We start from the raw sequence: 15492 nt of genomic DNA, 5'->3' as shown, positions 1-15492 counted from the left end.
GGTGTAGGTGAGTGTAATGGCCTGATGTGTGTTCAGGTGTCCTGTCTGCACTTTCCATATATGCTCCCATCCAGGGCTGAACTTTAACATCATTTTGCACACCACCTAATACTAGGACATTAGTAAAGTGCCCCCCTGGCCCTGTAGCCTCCCACTGCCCTGTCTTCAGGAGAAGATCAGCAAACAAAGACAGCAGCATCTGCTCAACTTCCTCTGTCTGCTAAAAGAGCTTAGAAGAACATGAACGAACAGCTTTTTGGATTCAACTGCAAGTGTTCATTTTTATTTTAAAACTGCATGGCTGCTTGTGTGTACTATGATGGATGGCTGTGTGCATGTTTCTGGATAAAACTGCAGGGCTATGTGTGTATGTTTGTGTGTATGGTGCAGGAATGTATGAATGTTTGTGTATAGTGCATATTGTGTGTATGTTTCTTAGTAAAATGTAGGGCTCTGTGTTGTGTGTATAGTATATATGTTTGTGCATGTTTTTCTGTCAAAGACAAATTTTGTCTAAGTTTAGTGCAGGGCTTTGGCTTGTGTGTATAGTGCCGTGTTGTATGTATGTTTGCAATAGTGCAGGACTGTGTGTATGTTTGTATTGAAATGAAAGAATATGCTAGTTAGTATAACATATTTTATGTTTATATTTTAGTGAAAGCAGCACCCCATTCACAATGGCAAAAAGTCTGTCAACAAACATGATAAAGTCGGCTGTTAATGAGCACTTTACATTATCAAGTGATGGGAAACATTTTGTGTGCCAATGAATTCTTGAAGATGATGGTGAAAAACAATATGATGCAAAAATTAGCAGTTTTAGTGAGTCTAACAAAAATGCACCTACAAGAGCATCAAATTTGAAAAGACACTTGCAGCGTTTTCATCCTAAAGTGTTAGAAGTTGTGAATGAGAAATATATCAATGAAAACATTCCATCTACTTCTGGGATAAAAAATGTTCAGAAATCTACTGGAGACCAAACACAACTAAGAATATTCTTTATATCCGACAAAAATACGATAACAATGACATGAGAAAAATTCAAAAACCACATTTTTGAAATGGTAGTAAATAATAGATTACCACTATCCTTCTTTTAACAGCCAGCCTTTTTAAGCCTAAATGGAGAAATGGCTAAAAAACTTGGGGTTTCTCTGGAAAGAGAAAGTATAAAAAACCTTTTAATTGAAGAGGCCAAATGTAAAAAGGAAGAACTACCAAAAGGTCTGAAGGGACATTTTGTCTTCATAAAAATGCATGCATGCACACGTCACAGAATCAATTATTTTGCTATTAATGTTAGATTTGTAGATGAAAATAATAAAACAATAACGTGAACCTTGAGAGTAAAGGGCACCCAGGCACATCGCACCAGTGATTATCTTCAGAAGTTAGTGGAAGATGTTTTAGAACTTAGAACAGGGGTCGGCAAACTTTTATGGCCACTAGACCATTTCAGGGGTGGGCAAGAGTACATTAGGCTGGAGTCCCGCCCTAATGGCTCCACTCACCACCAGGGAACGCCCCCTGAAGTGAAATCTCTCCCCTCCGTATGCATTGCGGAGGAGAGGGATTTCCCTTCAGGGCGCTTTCCCTATTATAGAAAAAGAAATGTGATGAAAGACATCAATTTTAAGTGGGACTTTTAAAGCCAGTACCATCAATATATTACAAAAATAACAGAATTTTAATATTAATAAACACTAAAAACAAACCATTTCAAATACATAAAACACAATAAAATTGTAGGTGTATATAATGACCTCTCCTTACAGAATACGCCCAAAGGGTTTTAAATCCTTAATTACTTCTCGACGCATTTCGCTGAAAAGATCCGCTTCTTCAGGAGGAAGGAGAGGAGAAGTCTGATGTTTGTTCTTCCAGCAGCCCTCCTATTTAAAATTGTTGCAAGGAAGGAGGTGGTTATGGCGGCAATGGTATATTCAAATCCCGTTTATTTAATTAGTGAGTAATCTCTTTCAATTTTCAATATAAATCACAGTGACCCTAAGTTTCATGTCCTTCAGTCCTCAAACAGATATAGGAACATACAGCCCAACAGCACAACCATGTTCCTATTCAGCTTCCCTTGCAAGTGAGTCAGCGTCCCACGTGCAGAAGGAACCTCCTTTTAGGGGGTTTCCTTCCTACGTCATCTGCGCACTTGGAGGTGCCGCCCTCCAGCACGTTCACATTATGTGAGAGCTGAGCCTAAACTGTTCATCTGCTCAACAGAGCTTTCCCTGTTTACCGCGATGGCGGAATATCAACGCCGGCCGCGGTAAATAGGGGAGCAACAGCAAGGAGGTGGCACTGGAGCTCCGGCGGCTCTGGCTCCGGTAGTTCTTAATGCCCCCAGGCAGATCCGTTTGTAACCAGCGGCTCCGGCCAGGGGGCATTGGGCCGGAACGAACCACCGGCTAGGCTGTATCTGGCCTAAAGGAGAAAAAAGAAAGTAGATGAAAAAAGTGAAAGAGAGATAACAAAAAAAAAGGAAGACAGTTCTGCAAGTATTGGAGAAAGTGAAAGCGAAGAGAATCGTGAAATTTTGGATAACATTTTTGAAGAAGCATCTAAGCTTACTACTATTCAGCACATCCATTGTGCTGTTCATACTCTGCAACTTGCAATAAGTGATGGATTGAAAGATCGTCATGCAGCTACTCTAATTGGCAAATTAAAACAGATGCCATTTTGAAAAGACGTGCAGGAAATAGAGCCATTTTGGATCAAACAACACGCTGGGGAAGCACTTATTTGATGGTGAAGTGTTTGTGGTTGAACTAAAAGACTTTCTTGAAGAACTGGACAATGAAAATGTTTTATTAACTGAAAGCCAGTGGACACAAGAAAAAGCATTGGAAAATCAACTTTCTAACCCCTTTACTGTCACCAAGAGTTTGCAATCTGAAGATTTAACACCTTCAGATTCTTCTTGAAAATTGAAGAGCTAGATATATTGCCTGAACAAAAGTGGAGGGTTAATGGCTGATGGCATTGTATTTTCAATGAAGAAAAGAGAGAATCTCTTACTGGATAATCAAATCTTGTTAGCTGCTAATTATGTTGATCCAATGAGCCGAATTATGTTGAGCGATGACCAGACTGATAATGCAAAAAAGGCCCTCTATGATGCAGCAGTGCGCATTAAGGGATTACTACCTGAAACACCACCACTGGATGAAGCTATAAGCACTGGTAACTCAGGATCATCCTCTTCAAATGAAAAATTAGACTTTGATTCCTACTTGGACAAAATGGAACTTTCAACAGTAAAGTGACGTTGCATATGCGTGAAAGACAAACAACTAGAAAATGTCCAAATAAAGAGATTCCAGCAGGAGTTTTTTAAAGAATTAAAAGAAGTAGAAAAGTATGATCACTCATTGAAACTGAGTAAAAGAAGCCATCCTTGTTTATCCCGAGATTATTAGTGATGTAACTAGAACCGTAACAGTAATGCCACCCACCCAAGAAACTATATTCCAAGTTTATTATATAAACTGTTTTAGGTTTTCTAGCTCATGGACTTCTAGTTCATGTAGTTAGGCTTTGTTTTTGTTTTAAAACTACCAAAGAATGTGGTTCATATTTTTAAACTGGTAAAGTTCCTGCTCCTGATTTTTATGCATGCTATGCTACTACCTTCAAGACACTTGATAAAAACAATAAATAAAACCTTTTTTTTCATTTTTTTGTCTTATATGGCTAATACGGTAGAACGTCAGCTTCCCAGCCAGTAGTTCTGTGGTTAAATGGCGTGTATGTTGCCTTCCTTCATTTAATGTGGAAAATACATTAGCATATTACAGGGTTTCTCATTTTATCTTCACACTTTTGCATTCAAACGTTACACTTTTGCAACCAAACTTCACAAAAAAAAATTAGACCCCCTAGTTATTCATAAATCAATCCATTTATTATAAAATTAAATATACCATAATATTTTTACCATAAAAGTTTTTCTCAAGAAAAATAAAAGTGATAATAAATGATTTTTTAATCATTAATGCTTTCTCCTCTTAGGTATTTAGGCAAAAAGCTAAACATTTTGTATAGTAGTTTGAGCAATTCTGCTCGCTTTTTGTAAATTTTTTTATTTTAAAAATACACTATTAATGCTTTCTTATAAAGCACCCGAAATAATTAGCCCATATCTTCTTATTACTTCTTTACATTTAGAGAACATGTTCTCAACAGGGTTAGGAAATGGAGAGTATGGTGGTAAAAATAAAAGTTGGTGTCCCTTACTTTCAACCATCTTTACCATTATCCATACTTAGGATGGCATGCTGAACACTCTTTTCACTAAAAACATTCAAAACCTCATCAATAAAATTGAGGAATGCTTCTTGATTAAATGCTTGTGCCTTAAAGTGGAGGGTCCCATTTTTAATCCTCACACAACAAATTGAATAATTTCTGGAATGCACTCCAGCCACAACATGCACCGGCCTTTGCCCAATAGGAGATCTCCCCCTTTTGGTTCTCAATGAGATGTTAAAACCTACTTCATCAAGAAAGTAGATGTTTTTTCCATCTTCCATAGCAATGAGATCAAGTATTTTGTTAGCATAGCTATGCCTTTCTTGAAGAGAGTGGAAATTATTGCGCCTTGCAGGAATTAAAGAAGTTATTTTTAATGACCATTGGAATTTATCAATGCATCTATCTATTGTAGAAATAAATACCGTATTTTTCGGACTATAAGACGCTCCGGCCTATAAGACGCACCCAATTTTAAAGGAGAAAAACCTAGAAAAAAAAGATTCTGAACAAAATACTAAAAAATCACTCTGTGTCAATGTATCGCCTTCTAATCACTCTGTGTCAATGTATCCCCTTCTAATCACTCTGACACAGAGTGATCAGAAGGGGATACATTGACACAGAGTGATTAGAAGGGGATACATTGACACAATGTATCCCCTTCTGATCACCCTGTGCCAAAAAATCATACTCACCCGATACCGCGATACCGCGATGCTGTGGGCTTCTTCTTCTCCTCGCTCTCCTCCTGGCTGCAGCGCGTGTCTCCTCCTCCTCTGAGCGAGGAGAAGCCGACACGCATACCCCAGCGATCCCATAAGCAGGCTGATCCAGCCTGCTTACCGGATCGCGAGGGCACGTGTGCCGGCTTCTCCTCGCTCAGAGGAGGAGGAGGAGACACGCGCTGCAGCCGGGAGGAGAGCGAGGAGAAGAAGCACGCAGCATCGCGGGATCGCGGTATCGGATGAGTATGATTTTTTTTAATTATATTTAACATGTATTCGGTGTATAAGACGCACCCACTTTTCCCCCCCAGTTTTGGGGAAGAAAAAGCGCGTCTTATAGTCCGAAAAATACGGTACATTAATTGCAAATTTGGCAAATAATTGATCCTTCATTTTACTGAAGCTTATTCCTCAATCTTCAGACATAAACTTGCGTAACTCCTTCTTATGGGCTTCATCCAACTTTGAATTTCTCAGACCGCCTCTTGGTAATTTTTTCACTCTACCCGAAGATTCATGGGTCTTAAAAATTTTGGTTATGGTTGTACAATTACAACCCAAAACCATTGCTATCTGGGAGGCATCATTCCATTCAGATACCTGTCTACCACTCTTTGACGTTCTGCATTATGTAATTCTCTGGCAATAAGGGTAAGTGCAATACTAAATATAAAGCTAATAACTTTGAAGATAAAAGTTTAGAGTTTAGATTAGTTATCCTAAAACTTAGTGTAAATCCCTGAAACAACTAAATTTAAATTTATAGAAAGAAAAAAACATAATTGACAAATCATTACCTTATTTTCATATATTTTTATTAACATTTCTTGTTTCTCAACAACTTTTATGGTAAAAATATTGTGTTATATTTAACTTTATAATAAATGTATTGATTTATGAATAAATAGGGGGTCTACATTTTTTTCGGAGTCGGAGGTACCAGAAACTGAGGAGTCCGAGAGTCGGAGTCGAAGGATTTATCTACCAACTCCACAGCCTTGCACTCAGCTATGATATTGTACACAAAAATGGTAACACACTCTTCCATGAGTTTCCTGACATTCAAAGTGAATTTTGAGGATCACCAAAACAAAAAATAAGGGAAGGAGTGTGGTGTTACATAGTGTTAAGAAAACTGACTCTGTCCCTAACACTTAACCAAAAAGTGGATGGTTTGACTTTATCAGCTATTTCACCAGACACATATCATTTTTTAAATACTATTAACCTTCTTTGGCACAAGAAGAGAAGCCTCTCATGTTTTATTGATAATGTGAATGTGATGATGTGATATTTTATGATGTGAAGGACATTGGAAAGCAGCAAAAGTATTTCTCTTCCACAGTTGTTCCCATAGTTTCTGTAATGAGAGTGGAGACAGATACCCAGTCTCGTTCAGACCACTTTCTGTGAGGCCAGAGAATCAAAGTTCTGCCTTTTGCCCTGGACTCACAAAAGAATGCTGCATATAATGATCCTACATCCTTACAGTCAAACAGCATTCATGATCTATAAACTTTTTTTTCTAAATGGAAAGCGTACCTAAACTCAGAAATTTCATTTTACATCCAATTTTGCGCCTTGGTCGGGTGATGTAAGATGAAGAACCAAGAAGAAGAGGAGGAGATGGCGGTGCCCGGAGCACCGGATCCGGGATGGATGCCGGGACGACGCAGGACCCGATGCAAGACACCCCCGGGTGGATCAGACTGCCCTGCAGGAGTGTAATTTTTTTAGGCATTTTTCAGTTTAGTTTCTCTAAACCAACCTTTTTTGAAATACACTGGTCTCTTCTGGTATTACCAAAAACTCAGTTTAACTCCTAAAACCTCACAGAAGTTTCTCATGGCATGTATTTCGAACATTGGAGTTTCTTGCATCATGTATTAGATACAGACTTTCAACATCCCAATTATATTGCCAGTGTCTTCGAGCACACCTCTCTTTCCAGTAAATTCATTTAACACACAACAATGTCTTATAACGCAGCAGGATTTATTATATGTCTCCTGAATAAGGTTTCAGGAACAAAGTGTGAAGGTCAGACTGGAGCTGAATGTCGGTTCAAAAATAGACTGTAGCCCCCCCTTGTACAAAGAGACAGCAAAATTTTGCAACCTCAACTTGTTACTAGACCCATTTTTATATCTCATTTATACAGGATGTATGATTTTTTCCTAAAGATAGGGAATCATTTTAAAAATTTACCTGCAAAATCAAATATTTTTAAAAATTCATATACACAACAGCATACACTCTAACTATATGCCAGACAAAGGAAAGACTATGCTTACCAAATGTTTACGGCTGTGTTTTACAATCAGAGTTTCTCAAGAGGATGCAAGAGGTTTGTTGTGCAGTTATTAATTTGAGCCTCTAAGGTAAATTGCTAATGACACCAACCATCTTTTCAGATATCTATAAGGGATTTTTTTTCCTACTGTCCAGTAATAAAAGGAATATTTTTCCCAGTGACCTCAACACTAATGTACTGAGAGCTGTGGTTATAGTAAGTATTAGCAGGGGTTTCTTCAAAGCTAAAGGATATTTCAAGGGTTCCTCCATAATAAAAAGGTTGAGAAAGGCTGGTTTAGGGTAGGAACAATGAAAGGTGAACCTTGTCAGAGTACAATCTGAAGTGAATGTAACCTGAATTTCTCTTTTCAGTGGCACTCCAACAACTCTTACTAAATCTCCATACTCTAGGTTCCCCACACACTTCTAATGAGATAAAGACAGCCATGCACATCCGTTATACTGGAGGTAATCCATGTACATTGTCAGGCACTTACCTGGGGACTGCTGGTGGCAAATCCAAGACCAGGAGTGGAGGAAAGGGGCATTGATGGGCCCAGAGGTGAACTGATAACAGAGAACGGTGGACCCATTCCATTGATGGGTGAACTAAGCGGTGAGTGGAGCTGAGTGGGCGATCCCAGCGATGGGTTGATCCCAGAGTTGGTCAGGGATGGGTGGAGCAAAGGAGCGGTCATAGGACCACGAATATTCGAAGAGTTCAGGGATGTGGAATTGACCTGGTTGGAGTAATCTGCAGGGACAAAGAGGAAAACAAATGTAAAAGTAGGTAAGGTATACAGAAAAGAAAAAACAATTACAAGAGGTATCAATGGGAAGGTTAATATTTCTCTAGAACCAAAGTTCAGCCAAAATATTTAAAAGTAACATCACTAAAATCATTTTGAAGTCTCTAGAATATTAAACCCATCCCCACCTGGAACTACCAGCATACTACAGGAAACATCTACCTATGTATGCATTACCATGTGTTTCGATGATGTGTCCCTATTTAATGTACAGCGCTGCGTAATATGTTGGCGCTTTATAAATCATGTTTATTATTATTAATAATAATAATAATAATAATGTTACCATATGTAACCACCATCCCATATGCCCCACTCCTATTGTGTGCTGCTTCCCCCACCTCTTAGATTGTAAGCTCTTTCAGGCAGGGTCCTCTCCTACTCATGTGTCATTGTCTTTTCCAACCCCATACAAGATGACTCCCCAAAATCAGCCCGTAAACTGACCACATAAGTCAAGTAAATGAGATATGTCAAGCATAGCACTGATTTCGTACCATCCACCATGACAATGGCGTGAAATCCCCAGATAAAATATGAATGAGATCAGTGGTCTTCCTGCCTATTCTCACTCAACGTGTCACCTTTTTATGTTTTTTGACACAATCTCCTACTTTTCTGTACAGATGACATCAGCGGGAAAGGATTAGGGGCACTGACCCTGAGTGGCCACAGCTGGGTCCCAGCTAATGCTTCACCATATTGCTATGCTGTACTGCCTTTTCTTCTATCTCTGTAAAATCTGTTATCCCCACAAAGATTTAGGCAAATGGTTTTAAACTCCCATGTGCTGTTTTCTGCAGCTCGCTTTTTTGACTGGTATGCTATTTTCACACTTTCCAGAAATTCCCTAGTGTGTTCTCAAGGACCCATTTTTAAATTATTTTTTGTTAAATAAACCCACAAAGTGCAGCTCCTTGATTAACACAACACAACCAATTCAAACTATGTGGGAGCAGGCAATAGGCCCATATACCATTACTACATTACATTGTTTAAAGGCCAACAGGAGCGTGTTTTTTTTCTGGTTCAGACCGAATCTATTCACATACATTAGTTATGGTAATATCATAACAAATAAAAGTTTTTGTTTCACAGAATTTTTTTAATCACACTTTTGGTTGTGCACTATTGACATGGGGTAGGTACAGACAGAACCATTATACTAGAGAGCACAAGTGTCAGTTGCTGCTCCTCTCTTACATTTCCAGCGCAAATGTTCATGCACTGTATATGTCATCAAAGTGAAATAAAAATAAAATAAAGCAGGAAATAGGATATCCTTGTATTGTGAAACTGCCATCGTTTGTACATAAACAGTGCTGAAGCACGACAGTGAAAGCGAAAATGAGCGATGATTCAGATCCTGGAATGCAGAATTCATATTCACTGCAGACTTAAAGCTGAAAATTTTCTGAAACTGAACAAGTATAGTCGGACAGGTAATGTCCAGCTGGGCTGGGAACCAGAAAGTCTCCATGTATCCAGTGATCAGCACAGCAGATGCCAAACTGCATAAAGCTATTTCAAGCTTGTTGACCATCGTCAATACAGTTCACGGGAACTGGCTTTTATAAATAGATGGACTAAGGAGAAATAGGAACACAAATATAACAGGTAAAGAAATAACCAGGTAAAGCAAGCTGCATCAGATTTAGATCAGTTTAGCTCTAAAGATAGACAGATAGATGCAAGCGTTGTGCATACATTCCATCTTCCTGTGCATAAACCACACAACTATACCGCTGTCGGGTCACTTGAAGCTTTCAAAACAAGTTCCTTGTTCCAATACATCAATATGCCAAAGAAGATGAGTAATGACCTCTGCTTCCGATCTCTGATAATCTGTAACTTCAATAATCCTCCAGACCCCTCCACACACAATATCTGACTATCTGGTGGCAGTGACATGTTGGCAGCCCACTTGTGCCAGTGGTTCTTGTGCCCTGTGCAAGGTTTCAGAACCTTCTGGCATCGACAATGATTACAATTTATTTATGCATTTATGTCCTTTAAGTAACATTTCCATTGAAATAAGGTTTTCACTGTGACATTTTAGTGAAAAAGTAGAAACAGTGTTTTTTTAAAAGCAAAAGACATGACGCCAGTCTAATGGGTATGTGGCAATGAGCAGGCAGAGCAGAAAACAGGAAGTGTGAGGAAGAAAGGCTAAGTTGTCAAAAGGATCTGTGAGTGGTCAATTGAGGGACGCAATTATCTGAATATAAAACAAGGCATGTTAGATAGAGCAGTTGAAGATAAAACCAAATCAATCAGTGACCTATATTCCCCTTTTACCTATAGCAGTTGGTATGCATGGAGTTTATGTCAGCAGAAACCTCCAATTTTATTTTATGTTTTCTCAATCAGAAGTAGATGTCCTCCCTGGTCATGTATACAGGGGAAATAAACCATCGTAATAAGCGAGACCAGATTTCTCTTATTGTAGTATTGCAGCATTCTCTAGGGGATTATGGGACCTTTCTTTTAAGTTTAGTGCCTTTTTTTCCCTTGCTTCAGTTTAGTCCTGGTGGACCCAGAAATCAATAGGAAATCCAGAACTGAAAAGGAGGGAAAATCTTACTGTTTTGAGAAATTTCTACGAATTTCCTGTTGTGCCTCTGGGATAGAAAATAAATAAATTCCCTTCACTGGGACACTGGAAGGGTTTAAACTTTTTTCACTGTGTCCAAAACAAAAAAAACATTTCGGTTTTAGATATACTTTAAAAAAAAAAATTCCAGCTACCTATTTTCCCAGTTTCATTGCAACCAAGTAATAAAAATCACCCACATCAATTTGTGTTATGGGTCTTGATTCATTAGTTTTCAGATACCTATTCTGCCTGCTTGGATTTTGCATGCTATAGCGAAGACATCTGCAAAAACTACAGGCACACCTCGTAGATGAAGAGGAGAATTTAAACTTATTCGGTATTTTAAAAGCCTGTACAGACAAGAGAGAATAAGGTAAATACTATATTCCAGAATAAGGTAAATACTACTATTTTCAAAGTCGATACCTTGCCTGATCCCACTCACAGAAATAAATTTGTCAAGAAGGCGGAGGGAAGATTTAGTGGTGGCCTATGACCCTGCTCTCAGCATGAATGTGGCGTACAGTATCCATGAGAAATATGGACGACAGCAGCAGAAACTGACCCCTTGTAGTGGCACGCACGAGCTGCAATCACTTTTAATGTTAAGAGATGTAAGGAAGTTGTGTTTCCATGGAGACCAATGAAAGGTTCCAGAGCGCCCTTAGGAATGAGCTTGTTTTGCACACAATTCCGATATGACCGATGCTGAGCCATATACTGAGATCAGAAGAGGACAGCAGTGGTTATTTTACCCAACACAAGATACCACTTCTCCTACCAATATGTTTTAGGTTATCAACATTCTGTCCAAACTCACCTTAATTTTCAAGATAACTTCAGAATTAAATCTTTGCTGGCTCCACAGATGTCAATATGAGACAATTATTTTTAGGGACACTTTGCAATTAGGGATTTGTTTCCACTATAGGAAAGTGAATAACCACTATAAGAAAGTGTTATACAATAATGCATGGCAATGCACAGCCAACCTGCCTAGATGTCTATTGCTGCCTCCAATCATTACACTAAATGGGCAAGCTCCCAAAAATGTATAGAAATGCATGAAGCAGCGCAGCACATAAATAGGAGCACCAGATATTGCTCTCTATGTATGACGTACTTGTAATTTGCACCCTAAGATTATCTCTCAACATTTTTAGAAGTACAAGAGTGCAACGGGGCAAAATGGGGTTATAGCTTACTTCTGGCTAAACATAACAATAATGTTTGTTCCTTGAGTTTAGGAATTACAGTGTTCCGAAGCTTCTGAGCGTGTGACATACTCATGCTGACATACATTCTGCGGCTTTCCTCTAACTCTATGGTTGCCTCTGGTATATCTCAGGTTTCCAGCTTGGATATTTCATGGTCCTAAAACAAAATGCTAGTCAAAATAGAATCATGTGACAAGCTGCAGCCCCACCAAGGAAGATGGAAAGTAGTGGCATTGAGGGCACAGTAATTATAAAGTGAGGAGTTTTGCACAGTTACAATATAGGAAGAGGTTCCGTTTCTTTTCTCCTTCTGCCTGGAGCTGCTCTTTGCTAAACATGCTGTACGCCATTATACTTAAAGAAAGAGAATGTATTGTACAATGCAGTTCTCTGTCACATGAGGACTGGGGGCACCCTAGCTTTCTGAGACATAACATGAGCTTGGCTTGGATTAAGCAAAATGTCACAGAAATTTTTTACCTAAAAAAAACTTTTATCATTGGTGTAATTAAAATTAAAAATCGCCATCCACATGTTCTATTACGAAAACACAGCCAGCCCAGGCAGCGGCAGGGAGTCTGGATTCAGTTACCAATGCAGTATTGTTGTGGCTCAGGCCTGTAATGTGGGGTCGACACCTCACAGCTGGGAATTGCCACAAAGGGGCTGATGTGGTGCAATGCTGCATGAATGACCCTGGTGCTCTTATGTTGCAGGATAAACAGGTCAAACGAGTCAGAGCAAGATATTTACAGACCTCCTAACCCCAACTTTCTGCTCAACATCCATATCAATTTTGTGGCCAGGCTGGATGGAGTAGACCCTCAACACACATCTACCACACCTAAAACAAAGACTGGAGATCATATTTAGAAATCTGTAGGTATAATTCCTACAAACCAAAGCCCCCCAACACATGAAATATAATATAAATAAATACCATATATTTGCTTCTGACACAAGCATGCAGCCTGCACTTTTGAAATGTTTCTTTTTAAAAATTGTCAAGGGGTTGCTCTAAATATATGCTAAAACATCAAAAAATAGATTTTCTATACCAATTAGAATTGTTCCCCTGAGATAAACCTAGTGCCAGCAGGTCCCTAGAAATCACAAGGCCCCCTAACAAAAAATGGGCACCCATCAAAAAAAAAAAAAATTGTACAAAATCCTAATTACAACAGCAAAGGATGTGAAGGTAATATTGATGTAAATATAAACCTGTGAAGGGGGTGGGTAAAAAACACACATTGTTTAGATGCTGTGCCTGTGTAGATCTGTGCCTGTTCATAGAATTTAGACTCCTTTTCCAGTGTTGTACAATGATAAAAAATAATAAGTAATCAAAACATATAAATGCCTAAAAAGCATCTGAGTGAACTTGGCCTAAAGAAGCATCCACTGAGGGTAGCTAGAGGTCCTGTGACCCATAGATTTTTTTGCCTGTTAACAGCTTCTAACAAATAACTATACGTGATCTGTGACAGTGACACTTTCAATAGTCTGCAGTTGAACTGTGTATAAGTTGTCTTTATCCTTCATTCACCTCCTCAGTAAGAAGAATGAGTCAGAACTTGTCAAGAGAACATTAAACATTGTTGCTAGCTATGAGGGCTGATAGCACTCTGCAAGTGATAGTGTGTACAGTGATAAAAGATGGTATAATCAGTTGTGCCATTACAGTGAACCAGTTAGCCCTTTTTATAATGTAAATTTCCAGCAAAAAGCAATCTACAGTATTGCCCCTCTAAATGTAGTGTCACTAAATCCCAGCATTTATAAACATCCTGCTCAATTCTGCTGCGACAGTGCTTTTAAGGGGATGCAGTAAAGCGGGTTAACAATAAACTTATTTATACAATTGACTCTTATTTTCTCTCTATTATCCTGCTTGGTATACCATTAGAAGTATTTTTATTTCCCTTTGATAAATGCAAAAACTTTTAACTTGTGAGAAAGAGCTGTTGTGGCATATGTAAACTTCTGGTCTTATAGTAAAGATTCCTTCTACTTTCCATCATGAATTACAGAATGATTACCTTTATGTTGTGGCAATCTGAGTTAGAACGGTTATGTAGTTTATCACTGAGCAGGACTGACAACACTTACGAAAAAAAATATGGGTGTTGTCATAGTCACTCATAGTTGAAGGTCTCCTGTTTACTTTTTACAGCTACGTTTTGATTATAGTAAATACAGGGATTTTGTTTTACAGGCACATCTTTTTACATTTAAATCAGATGGCAAGCTGACCAACTTTTTGAACCTTTTCTATTCTGAAAAGTTGAATTTCCCCCCCCCCCCAGTTCTCAGACACTGTTCATTCAAACCCTACCCACCTCTGTCAATGGTTTACAATTCAATGAGGAGCTAAGGACGGTTTGCCAGCAACTACTGTCTACATTTTCTAGAGATATTTTTCTGCCCTATATTACCCTTTTTTCCTAGTGTACACCTAACTAACTGTGCATGCCCATCTCAGTGTACAGTTTCATCACAATTCTGTACTATGGCAAAATAACTCCCATTACACAGGAGTCTCATTAATCTAACCAACCAATGAAGATGACCAAAGACTCCTTAAGGACCTGTCAATTACAAGGTAGTTTTCCCATCCACCTCATTGTTTCTTTGCAGGGCCACTGCTCAGGTATTTCTGCTGCCTTCCTGTCACTGAAAAACTAAAATGAGCTCAGCTATGAAACAGATAAATGATTCTTGTGAAAATGGAAGTATAGATTGCCAACAACAAAAAGGTGATTAACGTGTACCCTAAACTCGTAAATTTCACTTTACATAAAAGGACAACCCTTTTATGTAAAGTAAAGATTCTATTTGTTTAGATTTTTGTTTAAGTGCAACCCCCAGTATTCCAGTCCGGCCTAACAGCCCACTAGTTATTTATTGTGGGATCCGGCCTAATTGAATTGTCGCGTTATCGGGAGTTCCCACACAGTAACCCCAATTACAATGCCTAAAGAGCAAAAGCAACGCGTAGCTACCAGTCTCCAGAAGGTTGACCTCGAATGTCGAGTCTTCAACCCGAATAGACTGATAAATTATTCTTTGTCTAATGCAGCAACAAAGCTACATGTTTAGTGTGCAACGACACCAACAGCACTTTCAAGCGGTCGAATCTCAAGGGGCATTTCAATGCCAAGCACGCGCACACATACAGAGACTACACTGCGGATGAGCGGAAGACTGAGGCTGCTCGCTTGCAGTCACGGTTGGAAAAGACCTTTCCTTGAATACTGGAAAGTTTCTTCTGGCCTAGAGTGCCTTCTTGACCTACGTCACGCATCCCAGGAGGCTCTTGGGTGCTCGGCATGCGCAGAAGGAGTCTTTTCATGAAAGGAGAAAAATTTGCCGATCTCACGCATGCAGTTGGATTGGTAAGGTTTTTTTCCAACCTACATTACCTGATCCCACGCCTGCGTCGGGTGACTAGGAAGACGAACCAGGAAAAGGGGCGAAGATGGCGACGCCTATCGAGCCGGTTTGGAGACAGATGCCGGGACGACGCGGGACCCAATGAAATACACCTCTGGATGGATCAGACTGCTTAAAACTAAAAC

General features: G+C 39.1%; 1 protein-coding gene across 6 annotated transcripts in view; it reads right to left on the bottom strand.

The window, feature by feature from the left end:
* RXRA (retinoid X receptor alpha) overlaps window positions 1-15492 on the bottom strand; it is a 150813-nt gene that overhangs the window by 38035 nt on the left and 97286 nt on the right. For all 6 annotated transcript variants that reach the window (XM_072430213.1, XM_072430214.1, XM_072430215.1 and 3 more), the window contains one exon: window positions 7790-8046. In XM_072430213.1, the coding sequence (XP_072286314.1) occupies window positions 7790-8046 (257 nt within the window). The remainder of the gene's footprint in view (window positions 1-7789; window positions 8047-15492) is intronic.

Source organism: Pyxicephalus adspersus, chromosome Z (genome assembly GCF_032062135.1).
Source record: "Pyxicephalus adspersus chromosome Z, UCB_Pads_2.0, whole genome shotgun sequence".
NCBI lineage: Eukaryota > Metazoa > Chordata > Amphibia > Anura > Pyxicephalidae > Pyxicephalus > Pyxicephalus adspersus.
This window is presented reverse-complemented; position numbering and strand designations above follow the sequence as displayed.